Source organism: Lipophrys pholis, assembly GCF_963383615.2.
Source record: "Lipophrys pholis genome assembly, chromosome: 20".
Classification (NCBI taxonomy): Eukaryota; Metazoa; Chordata; class Actinopteri; order Blenniiformes; family Blenniidae; genus Lipophrys; species Lipophrys pholis.
In genome coordinates, this window is record NC_137648.1 from 22,629,937 (window position 1) to 22,654,770 (window position 24,834).

The 24,834-nt window shown below is 44.1% G+C and overlaps 1 protein-coding gene across 2 annotated transcripts in view; it reads right to left on the minus strand.

The window, feature by feature from the left end:
- Positions 1–24,202, minus strand: part of LOC308125561 (receptor-type tyrosine-protein phosphatase mu-like) — a 95,042-nt gene extending 70,840 nt beyond the window's left edge. Inside the window, exon 1 of one of the 2 annotated variants that reach the window (XM_080489421.1) lies at positions 23,904–24,202. In XM_080489421.1, the coding sequence (XP_080345547.1) occupies positions 23,904–23,985 (82 nt within the window). In that variant the 5' untranslated portion in view covers positions 23,986–24,202. The remainder of the gene's footprint in view (positions 1–23,903) is intronic. The other variant, XM_080489420.1, reaches the window with a different exon arrangement.
- Positions 24,203–24,834: the final 632 nt, after the last annotated feature.

Here is a 24,834-nt window from a genome sequence, read left to right on the forward strand (position 1 = left end):
TTGGCCTGCCAGTATTTAAACATTATTACTGGGCTGCCAATATTAGGGCCATAATGTGTTGGCAATAGGGCACTCTGGAAAATCAGACCCCCTCGACCCCATTGTGGCTTAAGGTGGAGGCCAACGCTATCGATAATTCTTCTTTACCAGCGATGCTATTTCTCAAATTTGAAAAACCAGAGTCTAAGAACCTGTGCTATACATTAAAGCAGTCTCTTATGATTTTAAGAGCTTTTTGACTCTACCAAATCCATCAGTTCAAACACCTATATGCTTCAACCATTGTTTCACACCTCTCATCATGACTGGCGAGAGAAGGGCTTAGTGTCAATTATTGACCCGTACACTGACGGTAAATTTGCATCATTCAATCAATTGAAAGAAAAATACAATTTGCCTCAGTCACATTTCTTTCGGTATCTACAGGTCAGGCATTATGTCCATGTCTTCCAGTTGAACATGAAATTTGTCAAATTTTCAAAAGCCCTCCCGACTCCAAGCATCTTATTTCAAAAATTGTATAGTTATTAGATAATTATATTATTGTCCACACTGTGAAAACTAGGGATACTTGGAGAGGAGAGTTGGGTATCGAACTGTGTGAATCCATGTGGACTAAATGTTTATCTAGGATTCATTCTTGTTCCGTAAACAGCAGGCACCAATTAATTCAATTTAAAATTGTCCACCGCTTACATTATTCCAAAGCCAGATTACACAAAATCTATCCCTCAGTTTCCCCAGTGTGTGACAGGTGCAATGCATCGGAAAATACTTTGTCCCATGCTTTTTGATCCTGTCCTTTACTGACAGATTTCTGGTCAAAAATATTTGACTTTTACTCTAGAGCATATAAGGCGCCATCCAACCTGACGCTGGACTTATCATCTTTGGCTGCACACAAACCATGGAGACTGTCGCTGCTACAATGCGACAACCACTGGAACTGGGTCTGTTTGTTGAAAAAATAACTAATACTGAAAGAATGGAAGTCTCCCATTCCTCCTTCGTTCCGGCTGTGGGTCACTGACATGTTGTCTGTAATACAAATGGAAAGACTCGGCCACGGCTCCAGGAACACTTTTACCAACTTCTGGAATCCGTTTCTTGCTCCTTTTGAAAAGGCCAAGATACAACAGCTGTTGACTGAACTCTTGTTCCAATTTTATTTTAGTGTTTTCTCTACCTCCCCTTTATGCTGCTTACTTGTCAATATCTGAAGGGTGATACTTTAAGCATCTGAGCCTTGTTGTCTTGTCTTTAAAAAATTAAAAATGAAAATAAAATATTGGAAAGAACTGTTAGTCCCATATCTCCCCAGAAGAACATTTGGTTCTCAGTGCTGCCCCCTGGAGGTTCCGAGGTTTTATACAGAACACTTGGTTCTCAGTGCTGCCCCCTGGAGGTTCCGAGGTTTTATACAGAACACTTGGTTCTCAGTGCTGCCCCCTGGAGGTTCCGAGGTTTTATACAGAACACTTGGTTCTCAGTGCTGCCCCCTGGAGGTTCCGAGGTTTTATACAGAACACTTGGTTCTCAGTGCTGCCCCCTGGAATTTCCTAGGTTTTAGAATGGAGGTGAAGCATTTAGCTTTCAGGCTCCCTCATGTGGAACCAGCTTCTAGTTTCAGTTATGGAGGCTGACACAGTCTTCACTTTTAAGGTCAGACTCAAGACTTTTCTATTTACTAAAGCTTACAGTTCAGGCTGTTTCAAGACACCCCCCCCCCCCCCCCCCCCACACCTCTCTACCCCAACCTCTCTTTTTGCCCCTGTCTCCTCTCTCTACCTTTGTCTCTCTCTGTACCTCTCATCCTCTCTCTCTACCTCTCTGTTCCTCTCTGCCTCCCTATCCCTTTCTCCACCTTTCAGCCTCTCTACTTCTACCCCCTCTCTCTTCCTGAACCAGGGTCCGCCCCACCCGGCACAACTCCTGTAAGAGGGAGTTTTTCCTTTCCACTGTCGCTCATTTGGATTTGTTGAGTTTCTCTCTGTTAAAAGCTCCTAGAAATGACTGTGTTGTATTTGGTGCTATATAAATAAAGTTTAAGTGAATTGAATTGAATTGTTTACAATGAAACAAACCCACAGCTGTTATTTTCAAAGTGTCACCAAAGGACACACTTTTCCATTGTGCTGTGTCGGAAGCTTTGACGTCTTGTCAGCCCCTCCAGTGTGTGTGATGTGTGTGTGTGTGTAGGGTGTGTGTGTGCGTCTCACGCATGTGTGAGATGCTGTCATTTCAAAGTGTTGACATTAAGTAGCTGGAAGGTTCATTTCCTTTCTTTGCAACAGAAGGCACATTAAACTAATTAAACACACACACACACACACACACACACACACACACACACACACACACACACACACACACACACACACACACACACACACACACACACACACACACACACACACACACACACACACACACACGTCCCAGTGGGCAGTGTTAGCTCATCAACAGATACCAGACACAATCTGTTTAATCTGCTTCGATGAATTTGCAGCCGTCTACGACACACACACACACACACACACACACACACACACACACACACACACACACACACACACACACACACACACACACACACACACACACACACACACACACACACACACACACACACACACACACACACACACACACACACACACACACACACACACCATGAAGTACATCAGAGTAAATTAAGTACATCATACTACATCAAAGCATGTGTACATTTAAAGACATAGTGAGAGAAATACTATTGGTATTAGGGTTAATTAGCTGTTTGTTGTCCTGCATGTTAGTTAGCCTTTGTTAGTTATTCTAAGTGTTAGTTAATCTGTGTGTTACTTATCCTGTGTGTTAGTTAGCCAGCGTGTTAGTCATCCTGTGCTAGTTATCCTGTGTGTTAGTTAACCTCTGTGTTGGATATCATGTGTGTTAGTTAACCTGTGTGTTAGTTAACCTGTGTGGTAGATATCCTGTGTGTTAGATATCCCGTGTGTTAGTTAACCTGTGTGTTAGATATCATGTGTGTTAGTTAACCTGTGTGTTAGTTAACCTGTGTGGTAGATATCCTGTGTGTTAGATATCCCGTGTGTTAGTTAACCTGTGTGTTAGATATCCTGTGTTAGTTAACCTGTGTGTTAGTTAACCTGTGCGTTAGATATCCTGTGTGTTAGTTATCCTGTGTTAGTTAACCTGTGTGTTAGTTAACCTGTGTGTTAGTTAACCTGTGTGTTTGTTAACCTGTGTGTTAGATATCCTGTGTGTTAGATATCCTGTGTGTTAGTTATCCTGTTAGTGAACCTGTGTGTTAGTTAACCAGTGTGTAAATTATCTAGTTAACCAGCGTGTCAGATGAAAATTCTCAGGTCGTCTGTTTGTTTCAACCCACAAACAGCAGCAGACTGTTGTCACGCTTCATGTTCTCAAGTCTCCTGCACCAGAATTGAGGCAAACACACACACACACACACACACACACACACACACACACACACACACACACACACACACACACACACACACACACACAGGGCAGTGTGCATGTGTGTAGCAGCCGTAATTAATCATAATGTGCAGCAATCGATTGGCTGCCCTCTGTATTCTCCTGATCAATAACTAGGAGTCAGCCTCGTCTTTCCAAAAACTCAAGTCTGAGGCTGCAGCTTACACACGCATAAAATGCCAAATCCATTTACTCCATTTGTTACCAGCTGGCAGATTTTATCAGAGTAACCACAACGTGCTGGAGGTGTAAAACCACGGAAAGCTATGACCTTTAATCAACATATGACATTACTAAGGAGACGACATATGACATTACCAAGGATATGATATTACAAAGGAGACGACATATGACATTACTGAGACGACGACATATGACATTACCAAGGACATGATATTACAAAGGAGACGACATATGATATTACTAAGGAGACGACATATGACATTACTAAGGATATGATATTACTAAGGAGACGACATATGACTAAAACCATGGAAATGACATGTGACATTGCCATGGAGATGAGATGTGACATCACCATTGAGATTGCATGTGAGATGCGGTCAGGCTTACCCTAAGCTAACCCTAACCATGGAGGTGACATATGACATGTGACATTACCATGGTGGCAACATGTGACATTACAATGGAGAGGACATGTGACATTACAATGGAGAGGACATGTGACATTACTATTGACACGACTTTTGACATTGAGACAGTCGGGCCCTGCTGTGATGGACACAGAGTCATTCAATCATTGCGGCAGGAAGTCCAACAGAAAATTAAAGCTGCAAGCAGCACTGAACACACATGCATGTTGGAACGAGGTGCATGTTGAGGTTTTGTGGATGTCAGGTTGTGATGAAAATGTGGGACACCAATCTTACATCAAAGTGTCAAAATTGTGAAATTCCTGATACAACAACGTGGCGCTATGACTATGAATGTACATTAGCATATGGATGCGATTAGGACGGGACTTTCACAAAATAAGTTTTAGGCAGATTGAGCTGGAGTTTTAAAACGCTGACGTCTGGCGGCAGAGCGGCGCCTCGCTGTACATCGGCTTTGCCAACATCGCACGTTGCTGCGTTGCTTTGCGGCGTTTTGAGTGTCAAATCCGTCCAAACAGCAACATGTCATGAAAAGTTGGATAGCACAGTGCTACTTCCCTAGCCTGCTCGCTGGCTGCAAACTGTGGAATGGATTTCCTGACTCATTCCTCCTGGTCTCATTGAGACCCGCCTCCCTTCAGGAAATCCAGTCCACAGTTTGCAGCCAGCGAGCAGAGCAGCAGCAGGGAAACACTGTGGAGTCATTTCAGTAACCGTGAAGCAGACGAGGATCATAGATCGGAAATATCGGCAGGTTGGAGTCGAAATTTCCGTTCCGTGAATTACTTTGGAATCGGAACCCGATACCAATACTGGATGGGATCGGCCCCATCCCTAGTTAATGTGGTAATGTAGATGGGTTGTGAAGGACGCAGGAATGTAACTTCATTACGCGACAGTACCCGCCGGACCAACGCGGAAGTTGCGGCAGAAAATCTGCATATGTTAACAACAACAGAGGGTTTGTATGGCGATGAGATATTTAAATATTGTGGGCTTGTCCAGAGTGACGGTCGTGACTGACCAATCAACAGACGTGTTGAGGAACGATGTTGATGAAGGACCTTCACTTTACCTCACTGCCACAGACAGTGGTCCTGATGAGGATGTGAAAACACGACCACATCACCCCATCCTGAAATCCCTTCACTGGCTCCCTGTCCAACTCAGAATTGAGAACCAGGTCTCCCTCCTCACCCACCTGTGCATCCATGGCCACGCCCCCCTCTTCAGCCAGAAACTCCCTCCAAGTCCCAGAGCCAACCTCCTTCTCCTGAGTTGCCCCAAGACTCTGGAACGCCCTCCCTGACCACTAGAGGGCTCCACAAACTAGTTGCTTTTAAACAAAAACTAAAAACATACCTTTTTAAAAATGCTTTTTTTATTTGTGTTGTATGTGTTTCTTTTAAACTTTAACTGCTTGTATTACCTTGACCTAACGTTTAAATGTATTATTTTTCTCTGTAGCACTTTGAGATTGTTTAAATGTAAAATGTGTTATAAATAAATGTATTATTATTATTATTGTTATTATTATTATTATTATTACTATTATTATGATGATGATGTCATAACTCAAGGCCTCAAGGCTGCCATGACCAAATCTGGGGCTGTTTTCTTCAAAAATCTCAGATTTGTGAAACAGACATTTCCGTTAGCCGTTAAGTGGCACGATCACAATCAAGACGTATCTCCACATGGGTGTGTTCAGAGTTGGACCATCTTGAGTCCTGAGAAGTTTGGTGACGATTGGACAATGTACAAGACCCCAAAAGACCAAGAACAAGGCAATATAGCATGTTGAAATTCACTGCACCGTGATCAACACGCCACAACCACACCGTTCGACAAAAACTCAAGGTTTAGACGACTTTTAATCATCGATGCCTTTAGATGACCGACACCATATTTCAAGTCGATTGGATGGAATCCCACGGAGGACTGAGTTAAATTCCAATGCCTTGCGTGACCTTATTTTGCCGTATTGTGAAAGTTCAACTCAAAATCGCGGATTACCTGTCAATCTGACAAAAATGTCCAAGTGCACAAATCTGCTTGTCTTGGCATGCTCTGTTTTCCTACCAAATGTCATTGTCCTAGGTAATGCCACAGAGGTTTTGATGAAGTTTTTAACATTTGTAGGTAGCGCTATGGAGCTATTTTGTCCTCCCATGAATTAATTACATTTTCAGAAGGATTTTTGTGTCAGATTTGCTGAGTTTTTAACCATGTTCATGCCCCCAAAGAGGAAATTCATTTGGTCAGAAATATTTCTCATTCTTTCAGGTACAATAGGGTCCAACAAGCAGGAAGTGGAAGGAAGAAAAACAAGACAACGTCACAACGTCACGCGTCTACAAACAACACAGTTTACAAACAACTCCAACACATTTACACTGGTGCTGGTGGAATAAAGTAGTTTGATTACATTTACACTGTAGCTGGTGGAATAAAGTAGTTTGATTACATTTAAACTGGATGTGAATGTGGTTGCTGCTTGTTAGACGTCACGTTCACTCTGCAGGAAGCAGCAGCTTCCTTCCTGTCATTGTGTGTGAGAGACCCACGCACACACACACACACACACACACACACACACACACACACACACACACACACACACACACACACACACACACACACACACACACACACACACACACACACACACACACACACATCTGTTCAATTAGCACTGGGTAACAAGGTTATTCTGATGTGGGTGATTAGCCTCATGGTTAGCCGCTAGCATGTGGTGATGCTAACGCCCTGCTAAATGAAACCCTGAGAGGTGATTGGACGAGACCGGACAGCTCCCAGCATGCCTCAGGGCCAGGAACGTGTGATTGGAAGTGACAGACAAACAGTGACAGACAGCTGCTGCCTGTGGAGCCAGAGGTGGCATTTAGCTGGTGAAACAAACACACACACACACACACACACGCACACACACACGCACACGCACACGCACACGCACACACACGCACACACACACACACACAAAGTTGGATGCTTTTATTTGGTAGTCATATATTTAGCTGTCTGTGTGTGTGTGTGTGTGTGTGTGTGTGTGTGTGTGTGTCTGTGTGTGTGTGTGTGTGTGTGTGTGTGTGTGTGTGTGTGTGTGTGTGTGTGTGTGTGTGTGTGTAAACTGTGATCTCCAGCAGGAATAGTAACTGGGCGCTAACTGCATTAGCTTTAGCACAGCAAGCTAACTTGCCTTAGGCCAAGTATGAATAATGCAGCAGTCAACCCAGTGCCTTTGGGTGTGTGTGTGTGTGTGTGTGTGTGTGTGTGTGTGTGTGTGTGTGTGTGTGTGGGGGGGGGGGGGGGGGGGGGGGGGGTGTGTGGGTGTGTATTACTGTTATCTGGCTGTACTCGGGGCTTTCTAAATGATGATTTTACAATAATATGCTAATTACTAATAATTACTCTGTAATGTACACACACATTATCTCCTGCTCTCGCTCCCTCTGTGCTGGAACTCCTTGTAGCAAAAAGGAGGAAGAGTAGGAGGATGAAGAAGATGAAGAGAAGGAGGAGGAGGGCAAAAGAAGATGAAGAGGAAAAGAAGGAGGAGGAGGAAGAGGGGGAAGAGGAAGAGGTGGAGAAGGAAGAGGAAGAGGAGGGAGATGAGGAGGGGTTGAAAGATAAGAAGAGTCTGCAGCTACATTTTAACAAAGAGACGAGCAAAGGAAAAGTGTAAGAACTCCATTATAGAGAGGGAACCCATATAACATATAACATAAACAACACAGAACCACACTAACATATATGATAAACAACACAGAACCACACTAACATATATGATAAACAACACAGAACCACACTAATATATAATATAAACAACACAGAACCACACAAACATATAACATAAACAACACAGAACCACACAAACATATAATATAAACAACACAGAACCACACTCACATATAACATAAACAACACAGAACCACACTAACATATATGATAAACAACACAGAACCACACTAATATATAATATAAACAACACAGAACCACACTCACATATATGATAAACAACACAGAACCACACTAATATATAACATAAACAACACAGAACCACACAAACATATAATATAAACAACACAGAACCACACAAACATATAACATAAACAACACAGAACCACACTAACATATATGATAAACAACACAGAACCACACTCACATATAACATAAACAACACAGAACCACACTAACATATTACATAAACAACACAGAACCACACAAACATATAACATAAACAACACAGAACCACACTAACATATATGATAAACAACACAGAACCACACTAACATATAATATAAACAACAGAGAACCACACAAATCAAACAACCAGCACAAAACAGACAATGAGTAAGTCATGTCTTCAAACTAAGCATCCATCCATCTTCTCTCCCGCTTCATCTGCCGTAGCCAATCCCAGCTCACCATGAGGGAAGGAAAGCTTCACCTGAGGCTGAACTACGACACTGGATTTCCTCTGATCCAGGTAACTTCAGGATTAACTCTGTTTTTTTTTATAGCGAGTTAACGTCAAGGATTAACTCTGGTTTTCTCTTAACAAGATAACTTCAGGATTAACTCTAGTTTTCTTATAGCGAGATAACTTCAAGGATTAACTCTGGTTTTCTCTTAACAAGATAACTTCAGGATTAACTCTAGTTTTCTTATAGCTAGATAACTTCAAGGATTAACTCTGGTTTCTTATAGCGAGATAACTTCAAGGATTAACTCTGGTTTTCTTATAGTGAGATAACTTCAAGGATTAACTCTGGTTTCTTATAGCGAGATAACTTCAAGGATTAACTCTGGTTTTCTAATAGTGAGATAACTTCAAGGATTAACTCTGGTTTTCTTATAGCGAGATAACTTCAAGGATTAACTCTGGTTTTCTCTCAACAGGAGAAATCCCCCTGGCAGCTTACGCTGAATGTCTAAACTGCTCCGGAGCAGGGGGGAATCCAGAAAGCAGGTTTTGTGAAAACCCAAGAGCATATTAACCCTGAAATGAGAGAAACTCTTTTCCGTTCAAGAAAGAGAGCTGAATTAAGCTTTGGGTCAGTCATAACGGTAACAGGGTCTGTGAACAAACTGCTGGCTGGCAGGTTTTGTTGAAGAAACCCTGAGTTTCTCCTGGCTCCTCCCACCTGAGGCACTACCAGAAATGGATTCTCTGTTATTTCCTAACTGGATCGATTTCGAGGAAGAAATTATTTGAAATGACTTAAGTCATGAGAGTCTTCAGGTCCAGATGAAGTTTTTTTTTTACTGTATTAATTCCCTGTGGGGATCATTTCTTTCCGAATCGACCCGAGCCTCACATCAGAGCACATTTTATACGTAGCATTACATTTTATTGTGAAATAGTAGTTTTCTTTATAATATTGGTAAAGCAACAGTGTGTAGAGCTGCTAGAGAATCACCCTGGCACTGAAAGTACTTTTTATAAGGGGGGGTTATATAAAAATAAATCTGTGTGTGTGTGTGTGTGTGTGTGTGTGTGTGTGTGTGTGTGTGTGTGTGTGTGTGGTAATTGTAGTATTCTATTGAGTGTTGATGTACACATCGTCACATTTTAAAGGATTCCACTTTAATAAAAATGTCTATTAGGATCTTAACAGAGGACGAGTTCAAACATTTAGTTACTGGTTTAAATTACTACTTGAAGTGGCTACTGAATATTTGTTTTATTTAAAAGCCTCCATCAATTTAAATAAAATTAAAATCAAAATGGGGTACAATCCGAGCATATATACATAAAAGCATTTTCATTATTAACGACGTTTTAATATTTCATGTTTAGCTGCTTCCTTCCTGCTGGCGGATTGCTCCTCAATGAAATTCAGATTTTACACCTATTTATTATTTCCACCTGTCTGCTGCCATCTTAAGTGAAATGTTCAGTCAGTGGACTCGATCGTTCAAACTTCTGCGTTGATTGTTGCAGCAGTTTTCTCCCAGTCGTCTCTCTCCTCTGCTGCTGCAGTTCTGGTACTTTTACTGTGAAAGAACTGGGTTTTGGGTCTGTTGCCATGTGATGATGAAGCTTTTTATTGTGGTTGTTCAGGAATGTAACTCAAGGTTCACACACTGAGAGTTGATTGAAATAATTCAGATCAGCTGTTCTGGAACTGGAAACTCTGAGTTTCCCATCTCGGAGTCAGTCGACTCAGACTTCAGGGAGAGACTCAGAGTTTGTTGAACCTCCTTTCTGGAATACCCCCCTAGATACCTTCTCATTAAGAGGTCAGAGCTCCGCCTCCTGACCAATCAGATCTCTTGGAAAATGACCTGCCCATTCTTAAATGATGTTGATTGGTGGTTGTGAAGTTCCATACTGGAGATCAACAGACCACTGGAATCTTGTCCTTTCTCTCTCAGCTGCATCAGTGGCTCCTCTTCTCTCCATGCTCTAGTCTTTATCTCCTCTTCTCTCTTCTTCTCTCCATGCTCTAGTCTTTATCTCCTCTCCATGCTCTAGTCTTTATCTCCTCTTCTCTCTTATTCTCTCCATATTCTAGTCTTTATCTCCTCTCTTCTTCTCTCCATGCTCTAGTCTTTCTAGTCTCCTCTTTTCTCCATGTTCTAGTCTTTATCTCCTCTCCATATTCTAGTCTTTATCTTCTCTTCTCTTTTCTTCTCTCCATATTCTAGTCTTTATCTTCTCTTCTCTCTTCTTCTCTCCATATTCTAGTCTTTATCTCTTCTCTCTTCTTCTCTCCATGCTCTCGTCTTTATCTCCTCTTCTCTCCATGCTCTAGTCTTTATCTCCTCTCCTCTTCTCTCCATGCTCTAGGCTTTCTAGTCTTCTCGCCATGCTCTAGTCTTCATCTTCTCTTCTCTCCATGCTCTAGTCTTTATCTCCTCTCCTCTTCTCTCCATGCTCTAGGCCAGGGGTGGGGAACCCTGGTCCTCAAGAGCCGCAGTCCTGCACGTTTTCAATGTGTCCTCGCATCAACACAGCTGACAGCAATTATTGGCTTGTTATCAAGCTTTCTGCAGGGTTCATCATGATAACTCAGGTGTGTTTGAGCAGGGAGACATGGAAAACAGGCAGGACTGCGGCTCTTGAGGACCAGGGTTCCCTACCCCTGCTCTAGGCTTTCTAGTCTTCTCGCCATGCTCTAGTCTTTATCTTCTCTTCTCTCCATGCTCTAGTCTTTATCTCCTCTCCTCTTCTCTCCATGCTCTAGTCTTTATCTTCTCTTCTCTCCATGCTCTAGTCTTTCTAGTCTCCTCTTCTCTCCATGTTCTAGTCTTTCTATTCTCCTATTCTCTCCATGCTCTAGGCTTTCTAGTCTTCTCTCTATGCTCGAGTCTTCCCAGCTATTTACACAGAGATTAAAGCAACAACGTATTTGTGAGCCTGAAAACTTATGCAGGACATGATATTAAAAGAAAGTGCTATTATTATCAAGATTTACCTCAGATGAATCCAGCATCTTTCTTCATCTCTCTGCATTCTCTAAACTCTATACATTACTTTAGCTTTGTTGTCTCTTATGTGCATCTCATTATGCTGCATCAGTGTTCTTAATAATAGTTAATAGTTTTACTTTTGGTGGTCCTTTCTTGTCTCGTCTCCATACGCTATACTTTGCCTCTTCTTTGGCTTCTAAGCTCCATCTCTTTAAATAAATCTGACTGTTTACATTCTCTGAACTATATACTAGGCCTGTGGTGATAAATCTTGCTGGATGATATATTGTCCCACAAATTATTATTGTCGCAAAAAATTGTTGTAGGCCAAATTAGCCACAAATGTAATGATATCATAATATTGCAAGTATACCCTTTCAAATGCAATACATTTCTATTTCTCATTCTTTACTATTGTATTTGAAAGGCAAACAAATTTTAAATAATTAAAAAAATAAAACAAATAAAAACTTAATTTGAATAAGAATCAGATCGACAAACAATAAAATAGACCCGACTCTGTTAGGAAAGACCCAACCAAAACATAGAACCACTTATAAAACCACACACACATCCATAACAAAAAATAACATTAAATAAAAGAAACTTCCAGCTGGAAAAACTGGGAGGAGTGTTGTGTTTTAGGTGAGCATGTAAGTTTGTTGTGTTGACTTTTCTTGTTGCCAGTACTGTTGCACAAATTGTGCAAACTGGCTGGTGTGTGTTGATGGCTCACCTTGCTCATTTGGTTTGAAGCTGAAATATTCCCACACCAGGGCCCTCCTCAGACAGACCTCCTCAGAGAAACCTCCTCAGACAGACCTCCTCAGAGAAACCTCCTCAGACAGACCTCCTCAGACAGACCTCCTCAGACAGACCTCCTCAGAGAAACCTCCTCAGACAGACCTCCTCAGACAGACATCCTCAGACAGATCCCTTCATGCCACCAATGTCCACGAGTGTCTCCGAGTACGCGCGGCACTCATGACGTCAAAATCGCCATCCGCCCCCGTGTGCGATTGTCCGCGCCGACCGTGCAGCAATAGACTGAGCGTAGCCCAAATTTCGCGAATGTGCGACTTGCGCGCGACCTGTGTGCGCCGACTGCGCATGCGCCAGAGCCTATCGGACGACTCCCCGTCTGAACAATCACAATTTAAAAGCAAATAAAGATATCCAGATGACTCAGAACTCCTGAAGTGAAACATAATGTACTTTAGGAAAGGTGGAGAACGCCGGGCAGCAGAGGTAGAGATATTTTCAGGATCGTTACGTTACGTTATGGAACGCGCAGGGAAGTGAAACCAGATTGGAGTACGGATGCAATCGTGTGCGCCCCGTGGACAAGTGTAGACATTGGTAGCATGGAGGGGCCTTCCGACAGACCTCCTCAGACAGACCTCCTCAGACAGACCTCCTTAGACAGACCTCCTTAGACAGACCGCCTCAGTGTTAATCTTAGATATGTAAAAGCCAGTAATTCCAACAGATTAAAGAATATCACCTACTACTAAAATCCTCAGATTACACTGAAGATTATACATATAAAGACTCCCCCACCACAGAGAGAGAAACAGACAGAAACAGAGAAAGACAGAGAGGGAGGGGGCGAGTGAGAGAAAGACAGAGAGAGAGAGAGAGCAAGAGAGAGACAGACAGAGGGAGAGCAATAGAGAGAGGGATAGAGAGAAACACACAGACAGAGAGGGAGAGAGAGAGAGAGAGAGATAAAGGTCATCTGTAACTTCCAGCAGAGAGCCTGAAAAGGTCGACTCACTCTGGACTACAGGCTATGACACACTAATACACAACAAAATACACATTTTGAACAGCAACACACGAACACAAACTGTGTTTGTAGGAAAGAATTAAAGCTGCAAGCAGCATTGGTCGGGACCTCGCGCCCTGGACTCTGGCCCGTCAGGGTTGGCCCAATCATGGCTAACTAGCATGCTAAGCTGATACCAGTTATCTTCCTGAAAATCACACAGCTTACTCCCCAGGTGTCCCCGACCTGGAATCTGGTCTTATCTCACATGCTATTTTGCTAAGGTAACTAGCCTAGCATTAAAAAGCATTGAAAGTATTAGCATTAAACTAACCAACTAACCTCTAATCTAGCTAATCCCGAAATACCCTATTTTTTAGGGTTGTGGTTTACTAGTAAACAAAGCACACATTAGCTTGTTAGCTTTTTATTGTCACACTGCACATTAGCATGTCAGCTAGTCCACAAACCACACAGTTGTATGGTAGCTTCTCTATGTTCTATGATAGCAGGTTAGCGCACGAACAAGGACTTTCATGGTATTGCGCAATCCTGGGTGTCGAATTACGCAGCCGTTTTATGACCACCTGCAGTTGATGATGTCACCAGTGTGTAAGAGGACGGATTTTATTTAATTATTTTGGAAACAACTCCTCTGAATCCACAGTTTTCGGGCAAATATTCTGATAAAATGATCATTTCTTAGACAAACATTTGTTGTCTTTCAGTCTGTGTGGGTTTCGAAGCATTCAGACGTAAACTTTAGACACTGGGAGGCGCAGTTTGACGCAGACCCACGATTTTGCGCCATCTGACTGAATGATAAATGTTGTTTGAAATCACAGGTGAAAAACAAAAATGACAGCATTGTTGTCTCTCGTGAAAAAGGTCATGTCCACCCCCGAGTTCTCTGATTGGTTGACAACTGTGTCTGTCACAGTTGGGCTTTGCACAATTTGAGCGAGCGCACTGCAGAACTTGAGCGCCGACGTGGAGAGATTTGAGCGAGCGAGAGAGACGGGTTGAGCTGCTGGCCGCCTGCACGCAGAGGAAGAATCTGTGCACGAGCATGTAGAGAAATTGAGCGCAGAAATAATTTATGATCGCTCAATCTTAAGTTTTTCTTCGCGCAATTTGAATTTTTTCCTCAAAATACTATTTGTGCGCACGCACAATTTATTTTCTTGCGCTCAAATTTTCCCATTGCTCGCTCAGAATTTTGGTACAAATATAACCCCATGCTCGACGAGACGAACAATTGACTTTTGGTTTGATGTCTCTACGACATTCCTCCGGGCCGTGGTCGCCGTTGTAGTGTTTGTAGGTGACGCTCGTGAGCACATCTTGGCACTCTGGGGGTTGATTTTTTACATTTTCTCATATTTTTATCCAGTGTTGATGAGCGTGCCAAATTTGGTGAGCATCTGAGCATGTAGGGGTTAGAATTTATTCTTCTTCAGCAGAAATAGCATTTAGGTGAGGCTTTTTTCGGTGAAAATCTTACTTTGAAAGGCAAATTGCAGACGTTCTGTTGAATTTAAGTCAGGGGTATTAACCAGCATTAACCAGCTCTACTGTAGGAGCATGAACCAGTAGCATTAACCAGAAGGAGCATTAACCAGCTCCTTCAGTGGCAGCCTGCTGCAGCCACCATCCAGGAAGGAGCTACCACAGGTCATTCATTCCTGCTACTGTGAGTCTGTTCAACAGCAGGAACTGATTAATAAACGGTTTAATTACCACTGTCCTGGCACTGCTGCACTGCAAATATTGTAAATATTATCAATACTACTGCATACTTCCCCCCGTGTTTTTCCATGTGTATATATGCATATATATTTATCAAAATATCTATTTATATATACATAGTCTATTCTCTTGTGTGCAAATGTCCTGCCTGTCTTTAAGTATCTATCCAATGTGGAGCTGCTGTGATGATTGAATTTCCCAATGTGGAATTAGGAAAGTCTGATCTTATGTGTTTCAGTATATTAAAATAGAGTTAGGGTTAGTGACTGAGTCCGGGGACTTGAAGCACCAGTTTGACACCAATGAATGAAACTAACGCGTTTTCACCTCCAAATGATTAGAAATTCTCAGCCATTCTTTGACCTCTTGTAACCTCGACCAATCCCCAAGCTGAATCTTGGTTTCCCACGGTTCCACTCTGACACACATTGAGCCAATCATTAATCAGAGATCGTGGCACATTAAGAACAACGCCGCCCAAGGACATGGACGCTCACTATGGCCCAAATACCTCAAAGATGTACAGAATCACAAGGCAGGTCGCCGCACAGGAAAGAGAGGAGTCCTGACCAATCAGAGGACTTCTGATCAACCAGAGAAGTCCTGACCAATTAGAGTTCTGAATAATCAGAAAAGGTCTGACCAATCAGGAGTCCTGACCAATCAGAGGAGTCCTGACCAATCAGAGGGCTTTTCCACCAACAAGAACCAGGTTCTAGTTCAGGGCCGGTTCTTAAATGAGCAACGCCAAAAAGAACCAGTTCGTTTTCCACCGTTAACGGAGCCAAGTGAGAGCCACGTCATTGTGTCACTTCAAAACGTGATACGTCACTGAATTCACCAATGTAGCGCTGACAGTCCTCATACAGGAACCAGGAGACGGACCGTAACAGTGGTTTGGTCCGGGTCGCTCCATCTAGTCTGGCCTGAACCTCGGACGCAGACCAAAGAGCCAGAAAACATCGAGTCTCCTCGTCCCTCTAACGGGTGTTTTTTCACCTCCGTCTTGTTTTATCCGGAGCCCCGGAGTGGCCATAGAGAAAATAATAATAATAATAACAATAATAATAACAATAATAATAACACGTGAATGAGCTCGGGGCTTATTTTTCAACATTTCAGCTTTACGTAGTGAATTTCTGCTCCTTTGACTTTATTTCTGGACGTGTCTGAATCAAAAGCTTCAACATGGAGGAATGGAGGTGTAGAATGATAGAACGCTGCTCTACAGCCGTTTCCATGGCAACCTACATAAACACTCTGATTAAAGTTCTCTTTCACATGAAGCCATTAAAAGGCTCATTTTATGGCTAAAAAATCCAACCTGTCATTTACAGTAGTTTGTAGTTTATTTAGTAGTTCCTGATGAACCAAAAGTCTGGCTTCATTATAAAGAAGTTCTGTGGAGTGCAATGCAGTGTGCGGCTGCACTGCGCAGCGGCTGCATTGCCTCAGCCTGCAGTCATAATGCGAAACAAGACCTGGACGTGAAGTTAGTAACAATGAACGACAAAACGACAATGAAAAAGTGCTTCTAAATGATATCTGACGTAGCTGATTGACAGGAGGAGCTCTGCAGCGCTCTCGAGAGCCACGGCTCCGCGATCACGGATTAAATGATCTTGTTCCCTCGTATTATTAACTTCAGGGAACGACTTATTATATCGTTCCCACGAGTTATTTAAATTTTTTCTCTATAACCACTCCGGGGTTCCGTGTTCGCTGTAGTTTTCAGAAAGCCAGTTTAACCTCGCTTCCACCATTTAAGTAAGCGATAACTCCAGCTGATGACGCGTCGGGTCCCAGTCTGGCTCCTCTGTGGCCCAACAATGAAGTGGGGCCAGCGTAGCAGCAGTTTAGCCCCTGATAGGCCGGGGCTTTGGCAGTGGAAAGACAAAGAACTGGCACCTGGTTCTTTCTGGTGGAAAAGCCCCCCCCCCAGAGGACTTATGATCAATCAGGGTAGCCTTGTGTACTACGAACCGTGATCAACATATCCAGGATCTCTCTTGGTTTCCTGGGTTGACGCGTTGTTATTGAGATGATCCTGATCACCGTTACTACGAAGCAGGTTATCAAGTCACTGGTTCTACCCAGACCTAGGTGTGTGCGTTCACATGAAAGGGGCGGAGTTTGCAGCGTCTGACCAATCACACACACGGAGAAATCCTGCAGAGCAGTTTACAGATTACTGAAGGAACAGTTATTCTCTGAGATTATGAAGAATTAAACACATCCAGCAGGATAAAAGCAACACTGCTGCTGCAGCCAAAGCCAGAATATTCCTTACTTGTTAATGCTGACTTGGTGAGATTATGCCAGATTAATTAATCAGTGATATAAACGGACGTGAATGTGATCTCTCAGTTTCACTTTATTTCAGCAGAAACGTGTCGGGCTGAACTTCCTCACTGCTCCTTCTTTTAGTTTAGATTTTCCATCCAGTTAGAGCATTAGTTACTGCCGTAGCGTCTGCTCCAGAGTCCGCCCGTCTGCTCTTTCAGGACCAACATGAAGGTTGTGCACCAAACAAAAACAACAACAACCAGAGCAAAGCTGAATATGTTAACAACAGAGGATTCATACAACCGACAATTAAAATGTTGAAGGCGTGTAGTAAATCACTGACCAATCAGCAGACAGCTCCTCAAAACCAGACCATTCTGTTGTCCTGAGTACCCCAACGGAGGGGCGACGGAAAACCCTCCACCTTTGGAGCAGTTATTTCCGGAAAATTCCAAATTCTTGCGGTGTAAACCCGAACCGAACCGTACCGGACCATTCCATTCCATTCCTGCCCTTTTTGTGCGGTGGAAACGGGGCTTAGGTTCCTCACTGTTCTGATATGTGTTCATCACAGCCATTTTTATTCTCTCTGCAAATTTAGAAATAGTAATAACACCTCTATTGGTAAGAGGAAGTTTAAGGAATTATACTAAAAATGGCCCCAGACTAGGGATGGGTCGCTTTCACATTCGAACCAATACGGTACCAATACCTGGTACTGGTACCCAACTGTACCAATTTTCAGTACTTTTGTGTGCTTATGTGGTAATAAATGGTACTTTGTTTAAAATTAAAATCAGACGAAGAACACTGAAGCGGCCGGCTTAGACCGGTTGCAGCTCTGTGGCCGTCGCAGTGAAGTTTAGAAGCTTAAACTTTCTCCTTTCTACGCTTAAACTTTTCTGCTCCTGCTGAAGCTCCTCCTCCTGTTACTGAGAGGAGGAGCTCCTGCTGAAGCTCCTCCTCTCAATAACAATAATAATAATATAGGTTAGAGGAGCATCAGCACCTCGTTGAAAGATCGTGATGTTGTGTTGCGCGCCGATGTTTCAATAAACCCAGTGAACAAAACAACCAGTGAACGCAAAGCGGCGCATGTAAACAACAGGAGAGAGACGATCGTCACTGTCAATCCTCAGATGTCTGCGTTGTCGCTCCGCCTTATGAGACCCCATCCTCGGTGCAAGGTACCTTAACGGAGGGGTGACAAAACATTTAACCGGTGGTTACGTTTTTTTCCGAACCATCCACAACTTTTTCAGCGGGGCCACATGAAGCCTGCCCCGTTCCAGCACAAAAAGTGCGGTGGGAATGCGGCTATTGATGCTTTTAGGTACTGAAAAATCTTACCATTGGATTTTACGTGAATCGGTACTTGGTAGTACCAACTGAATTCTATAAAAGTCCTATAAAAGTACAGAATTCGGTATCCATCCCTACCCCAGACTTTGTGATGTCATCTTTGAGATTGGTCGGGATATTAAGTACTTCAGGACACACAAAAATGTCACTGACACCTGGACTCTAAACCCAACAGGAAGTTCGCCATTTGGCGTTAACTGTAAAATTCTTGTGTAGAACTCCCCCTACAGGGTAAATCCAAGGGACCTAACATTTGGCCTCTATATACAACAGTCATTCCTGATGGACACTTTCAAAATTCTTTGCAAAAGTAAAAGGGCGTGGCCATGGCAGCCCCCCCCCCCCCCCGTAAATCTGATGGTTCGCCATGAAACAGGAAGTGATATGTAACTCGACTCTACATGCTGTAATCTGTCATCACAGTCCTGCCCTGACGAATTCCACAGACCAATACATAGTGACTGTGAGAGCGCCCCCTGGTGGATGGACAGGAAGTGCTGTATAACCAGCCTGTACATGCTCCACTCAGACTGAACTTTACATGTATGATCACAGTCGACCCTCATCACACCCACAGGTCACACACACACCGTCAGTCGCAGCGCCACCTGGAGGACATGCCTTCAATTGCTGACCAGCAAGGATGCGAGGACCCGGTTAACGCTGCTTGCAGCTTTAACTGTCGTGGTTGTTCTTGTTGTAGTGGCCTGCGAGCTGAAGCTGATTGTTCTGAACGTGACTCATTGAAGCTTCAAATGTATTTATAACTGTTCATCCAACAAGTTTGAAGTCAGAGAATCTGATTAATGTCAGAGGTTCAAGAAAATCTGAGACTTCAGAGGAGACAACCACATGTAAGCTGAAAATCTGCTGAGACAATTTAAAACACACACCCACCCACACACACACACACACACACACACCCACACACACACACACAATGTTTAATCCTTGTCAAGATGTCAGTGTGATTAGTCTTGTGGCCCAAATCCCCCGATCATATTCATAGGATTATTGTTTGAAGGTATGTGTGTGTGTGTGTGTGTGTGTGTGTGTGTGTGTGTGTGTGTGTGTGTGTGTGTGTGTGTGTGTGTGTGTGTGTGTGTGTGTGTGTGTGTGTGTGTGTGTGTGTGTTGTAATCTCTTGAAGATGCGCTGGTTCATTAATCTGATGTTGCAGAACTCTTTTGTTTAATCGGTGAAATGGTCCAGCCTGTTGTCAGAACACTGTGCAGGGTAACTTCCAACGACTCCATTGGTCGTTCCACAGCGCCCGGGCATCGTGTCTCCCTGCTGGAGGAGGGAGCAATGACATGAGCAGTGTGGACAGGCAGGGGAAAGAACTACAAGTTTCCGAAAATAAACTACAAAAAGCATATTTGGGTTTTATATGATTTAAAGTTGTTCTAGGCAGATTATTACTTTGGTAACTTACATGATCTGCTCCTTTTTCCAACATGGTGAGTTTCCCTGAACGCTCGGCTGAGCGGGTTCCTTTAAATGTTGTCGCCACAAGGAATTGTGGGGGAACATGAGCTGGTCTCCTTTGATAAAGGATGCATCAGTGCTTCCTAGGCTAAAGGGGTTTCTTACGGAAGCATCAGTGGTTCCTAGGCTAAAGGAGGTTCTAAAGGAAGCAACGAGCCTCCTTTCCTTTGCTTATTAAGAATTCAGACAGTTCTTATCATGGCCGCCACACAGAACACTACTGGGGTGAAGGAGAAGTCGATAGAGAAGGAGATAGGAGGGAGAATTCGGACTTACCCCTGTATATTTCTGAACACCTGTTGGGGCATTTTATTCCTGCAGCACCTCAACACCTCTCAGGTCTTTAGTTTATTCCTGCAGCACCTGAACACCTGAACACCTCTCAGGATATTTCTTTATTCCTGCAGCACGTGAACTGCTTTGACTACTCTTTTTTTTTTTTTTTTTTTGGTGTGTTTGATTGACCCCATGGTGAGTTCAGGGACCGGAGGACATGGATCTCATCTCTGCGTTAAACAAAAGGAGCCTTAATCCGGCCTGCTTTAATCCACGCTGCGTCTTCAAGGCGATGGAACATTAATCCAGGGGGGTTCTGGGGCCCATCACAGCACCTCGGCCCCCAGGGAATCCTTTCTCCAGCTACTCTAATCCGACCCGGAGCGACAGCAAACACAGCAGTGCTTTATGAAGCGGAAAAACGGCCACTTTGCTCCTTCTAAGGCGGCAGATGATTCAGGGCCTCGTGGATTTGTGGAAGATTAGAGAGACAAACAGCATCTAACAGCATCCCCAAAATACACACAAAAATATAGAGAAATCTCGACACAACAATCCATCCCCTATACAACATGCTCCCAGAGCAACACCAGCATAGCTACAAATACATTAAAACCATGGAAAACACAAATACACATTAATACACTCAAAAGCACGCAACCGCTCGTACTCACACAAAAACCTGAGACATGGTTTCATTTCTGTTGTTTTGTGTTCCAAAGAACTGAAACATACACAATGTAACACACAACGCAACACTCCAACACACACTGTGACACACCACTACACAACGTAACACACAACGCAACACTCCAACACACACTGTGACACACCACTACACAACGTAACACACAACGCAACACTCCAACACACACTGTGACACACCACTACACAACGTAACACACAACGCAACACTCCGACACACACCGTGACACACCCCTACACAACGTAACACACAACGCAACACTCCAACACACACCGTGACACACTACTACACAATGTAACACACAACGCAACACTCCAACACAGACTGTGACACACCACTACACAACGTAACACACAACGCAACACTCCAACACACACCGTGACACACTACTACACAATGTAACACACAACGCAACACTCCAACACACACCGTGACACACCACTACACAACGTAACACACAACGCAACACTCCAACACACACCGTGACACACCACTACACAATGTAACACACAACGCAACACTCCAACACACACTGTGACACACCACTACACAACATAACACACAACGCAACACTCCAACACAGACTGTGACACACTACTACACAACATAACACACAACGCAACACACCAACAAACACAGTGACAAACCACCACACAACGTAACACACATGTAATACTGTAACACCCATTGTGACACACCACTACACAACATAACAGACAACGCAACACTCCAACACAGACTGTGACACACTACTACACAATGTAACACACAACGCAATAGGCCAACACACATTGATACACCACTACACAACGTAACACACATGTAATACTGTAACCCACACTGGGCACACCACTACACACTGTAACACACTGTAACACACTGTAACACACTGTAACACACTGTAACACACTGTAACACAGGAGCACACATACACCCTAACAACACACGTACAGCTGTGCGCTGTAAAACTATTAAACATGACTGAGTTATGCTAAAAGGCTAAATTGGCTTAAGGAGCAGCCTGAGAACCAGCAGTCATATGATCTTTCAGTCACACACACACACACACACACACACACACACACACACACACACACACACACACACACACACACACACACACACACACACACACACACACACACACACATGCGCGCGCACACAACTGCGATCTTTTAAAGTCTTCAAAAGATTTGTTGTGCTGGCCTGAAGGGGGCGCTACATGAACAGCTGCATAAGCATCCTCAGGACAAATTCACCTGAAATAAAGGGAAGCCAGGCTGCAACACACACTAACACACAGCTTCATTAAGACCCTGACGAGACAACAAAGAGCTGACTACACACACAGGAAGAAGGGTGTTAAAGTCCTGAATCAGCGACAGAGCTGAACTTGGACACACCAGGTCATTGGGGAGTGTGTGTGTGTGTGTGTGTGTGTGTGTGTGTGTGTGTGTGTGTGTGTGTGTGTGTGTGCGTGTTGCTGAATTAACAGTGGTGCTGTAATTACAGACACTATTCTCCCCCTGCTGCCCTCTTGAGTACTGTTCTGTGTTTGTGTCTTCTCACATTGTGAGTGTAAACCTACAAACTGAGCACAACACACACACACACACACACACACACACACACACACACACACACACACACACACACACACACACACACACACACACACACACACACACACACACACACAGTATAGGTTCCAGCAGTTTTCATTCACACAGAAAGTTTGGGGTATTTTATGTCTGATGACATCAGCGAGGTCATAGTTCAACACATCTGATCTCAAACAGCTCATGTGACCATCAATCCCAGCTGTGACATCACTTCCTGTCAATATGTGAAGTTTTAACAAAATGTTCAGCAAGAGAAAAGTTTAAAAGGAGATGAGAAACAGGATGAGAATGAGAGGAGAAACAGCATGAAAGGAGAACAGAAACAGGATGAGAAACAAAATGGGAGGAGATGAGAGACATGATGAGAGGATGAGGAACGGGATGAGAGGATGAGAGGATGAGGAAAGGGATGAGAGGATGAGGAAAGGGATGAGAGGATGAGGAACAGGATGAGAGGATGAGGAAAGGGATGAGAGGATGAGGAACATGATGAGAGGATGAGAAACAGGATGAGATGATGAGGAACAGGATGAGTGGAGGAGATGAGAAACAGGATGAGAGGAGGAGAGGGGAAACGGGATGAGAAGAGAAGATGAGAAACAGGGTGGTGTGAGTTTATGAGAAACGTGAGATGAGAAACATGATGATAAGATGAGAAACAAGCTGAGTAGAGAAGGGGAAAACACGATGAGAAGAGAAGAGAAACAGGATGAGAGGAGAGGAGAGAAGAGAAGAGAATGAGAAACGGGAGATGAGGATAAACAAGACGAGAGGAGAGAAGAGGAGAAACAGGAGGAGAAAAAGAGGAAAGGTGGAGAAGAGGAAAAATGTAGAAGAAGAGTAGGAAAAGGAGGACGGGAGGATGAAAACGAGGAGGAGAGAAGAAGAGAAGGAGATGAAGAGGGTGAGGAAGAGGAGTGGGGAAAAGAGGGGAGGATACGGAGGAAGAGGAGGAGATTTTCCAGTTGGAAACTTGGAAGCCGACAGAGAAACTCCCATGTTCGCCCTCCTCCCGGACCCTCCCAAACCCGCCCCGTCGGTGCCCCCCTGCCCCGGGTCCCCTCCGGTGTCGCGGGTCCCCTTTACCTGTGAACGAATCGGCTCCCGCGCCTGGTGGTCCCGGTGAGAGCAGCAGCAGCGCCGCGTGCAGCAGGAAACTTCGTTCCATGATCCTCCGGAGCGCGAGGCGCACAACTCCCGGACTTTTGCACCTCCTCCTGTCTCCTCCGGTTTCTCCGCCCGCTCTCCTTCTTCTTCTGGACTTTCACTGGCACGCGGACACGCTCACACGCGCTCAGGTGAGCTGCCGGCACAGGTGGAGTGCGCGGACAGGCGGCCGTCTGAAGACTGAGTCCGCGAGCCCGAGGAGCAACTCCGCTGACGTCACAGGAGGAGGGGGGAGAACGAGAGAGAGAGAGAGAGAGAGAGAGAGAGAGAGAGAGAGAGAGAGAAGGGGGGGAGAGACTCAGAGAGAGAGAGAGAAACTCAGAGAGAGAGAGAGAGAGACTCAGAGAGAGAGAGACACAAAGAGAGAGAAACTCAGAGAGAGAGAGAGAGAGAGAGAGAGAGAGAGAGAGAGAGAGAGAGAGCGAAAGAGGGGGGGCTCAGAGAGAGAGACTCAGAGAGAGAGAGAGAGAGGGAGAGCGAGGGAGAGCGAAAGAGGGGGGGAGACTCAGAGAGAGAGAGAGAGAGAGAGAGAGAGACTCAGACAGACAGACGGAAAAAAACACTTTTTTATTTCAGTTTTAATTCAGTTTTTTATTTAATATATTTATTGCACTGCATTAATCCAGAGGAGGGAGCATGTTGCATGTTTTTTGGACTGTGGAGGAAACCGGAGTACCTGGAGGAAACACGCACACGCACACACGCGCGCGCGCACACACACACACACACACACACACACACACACACACACACACACACACACACACACACACACACACACACACACACACACACACACGAAGAACATGCAAACTCCACCCAGAGAAGCCCCGACCTTCTCACTGAGGTG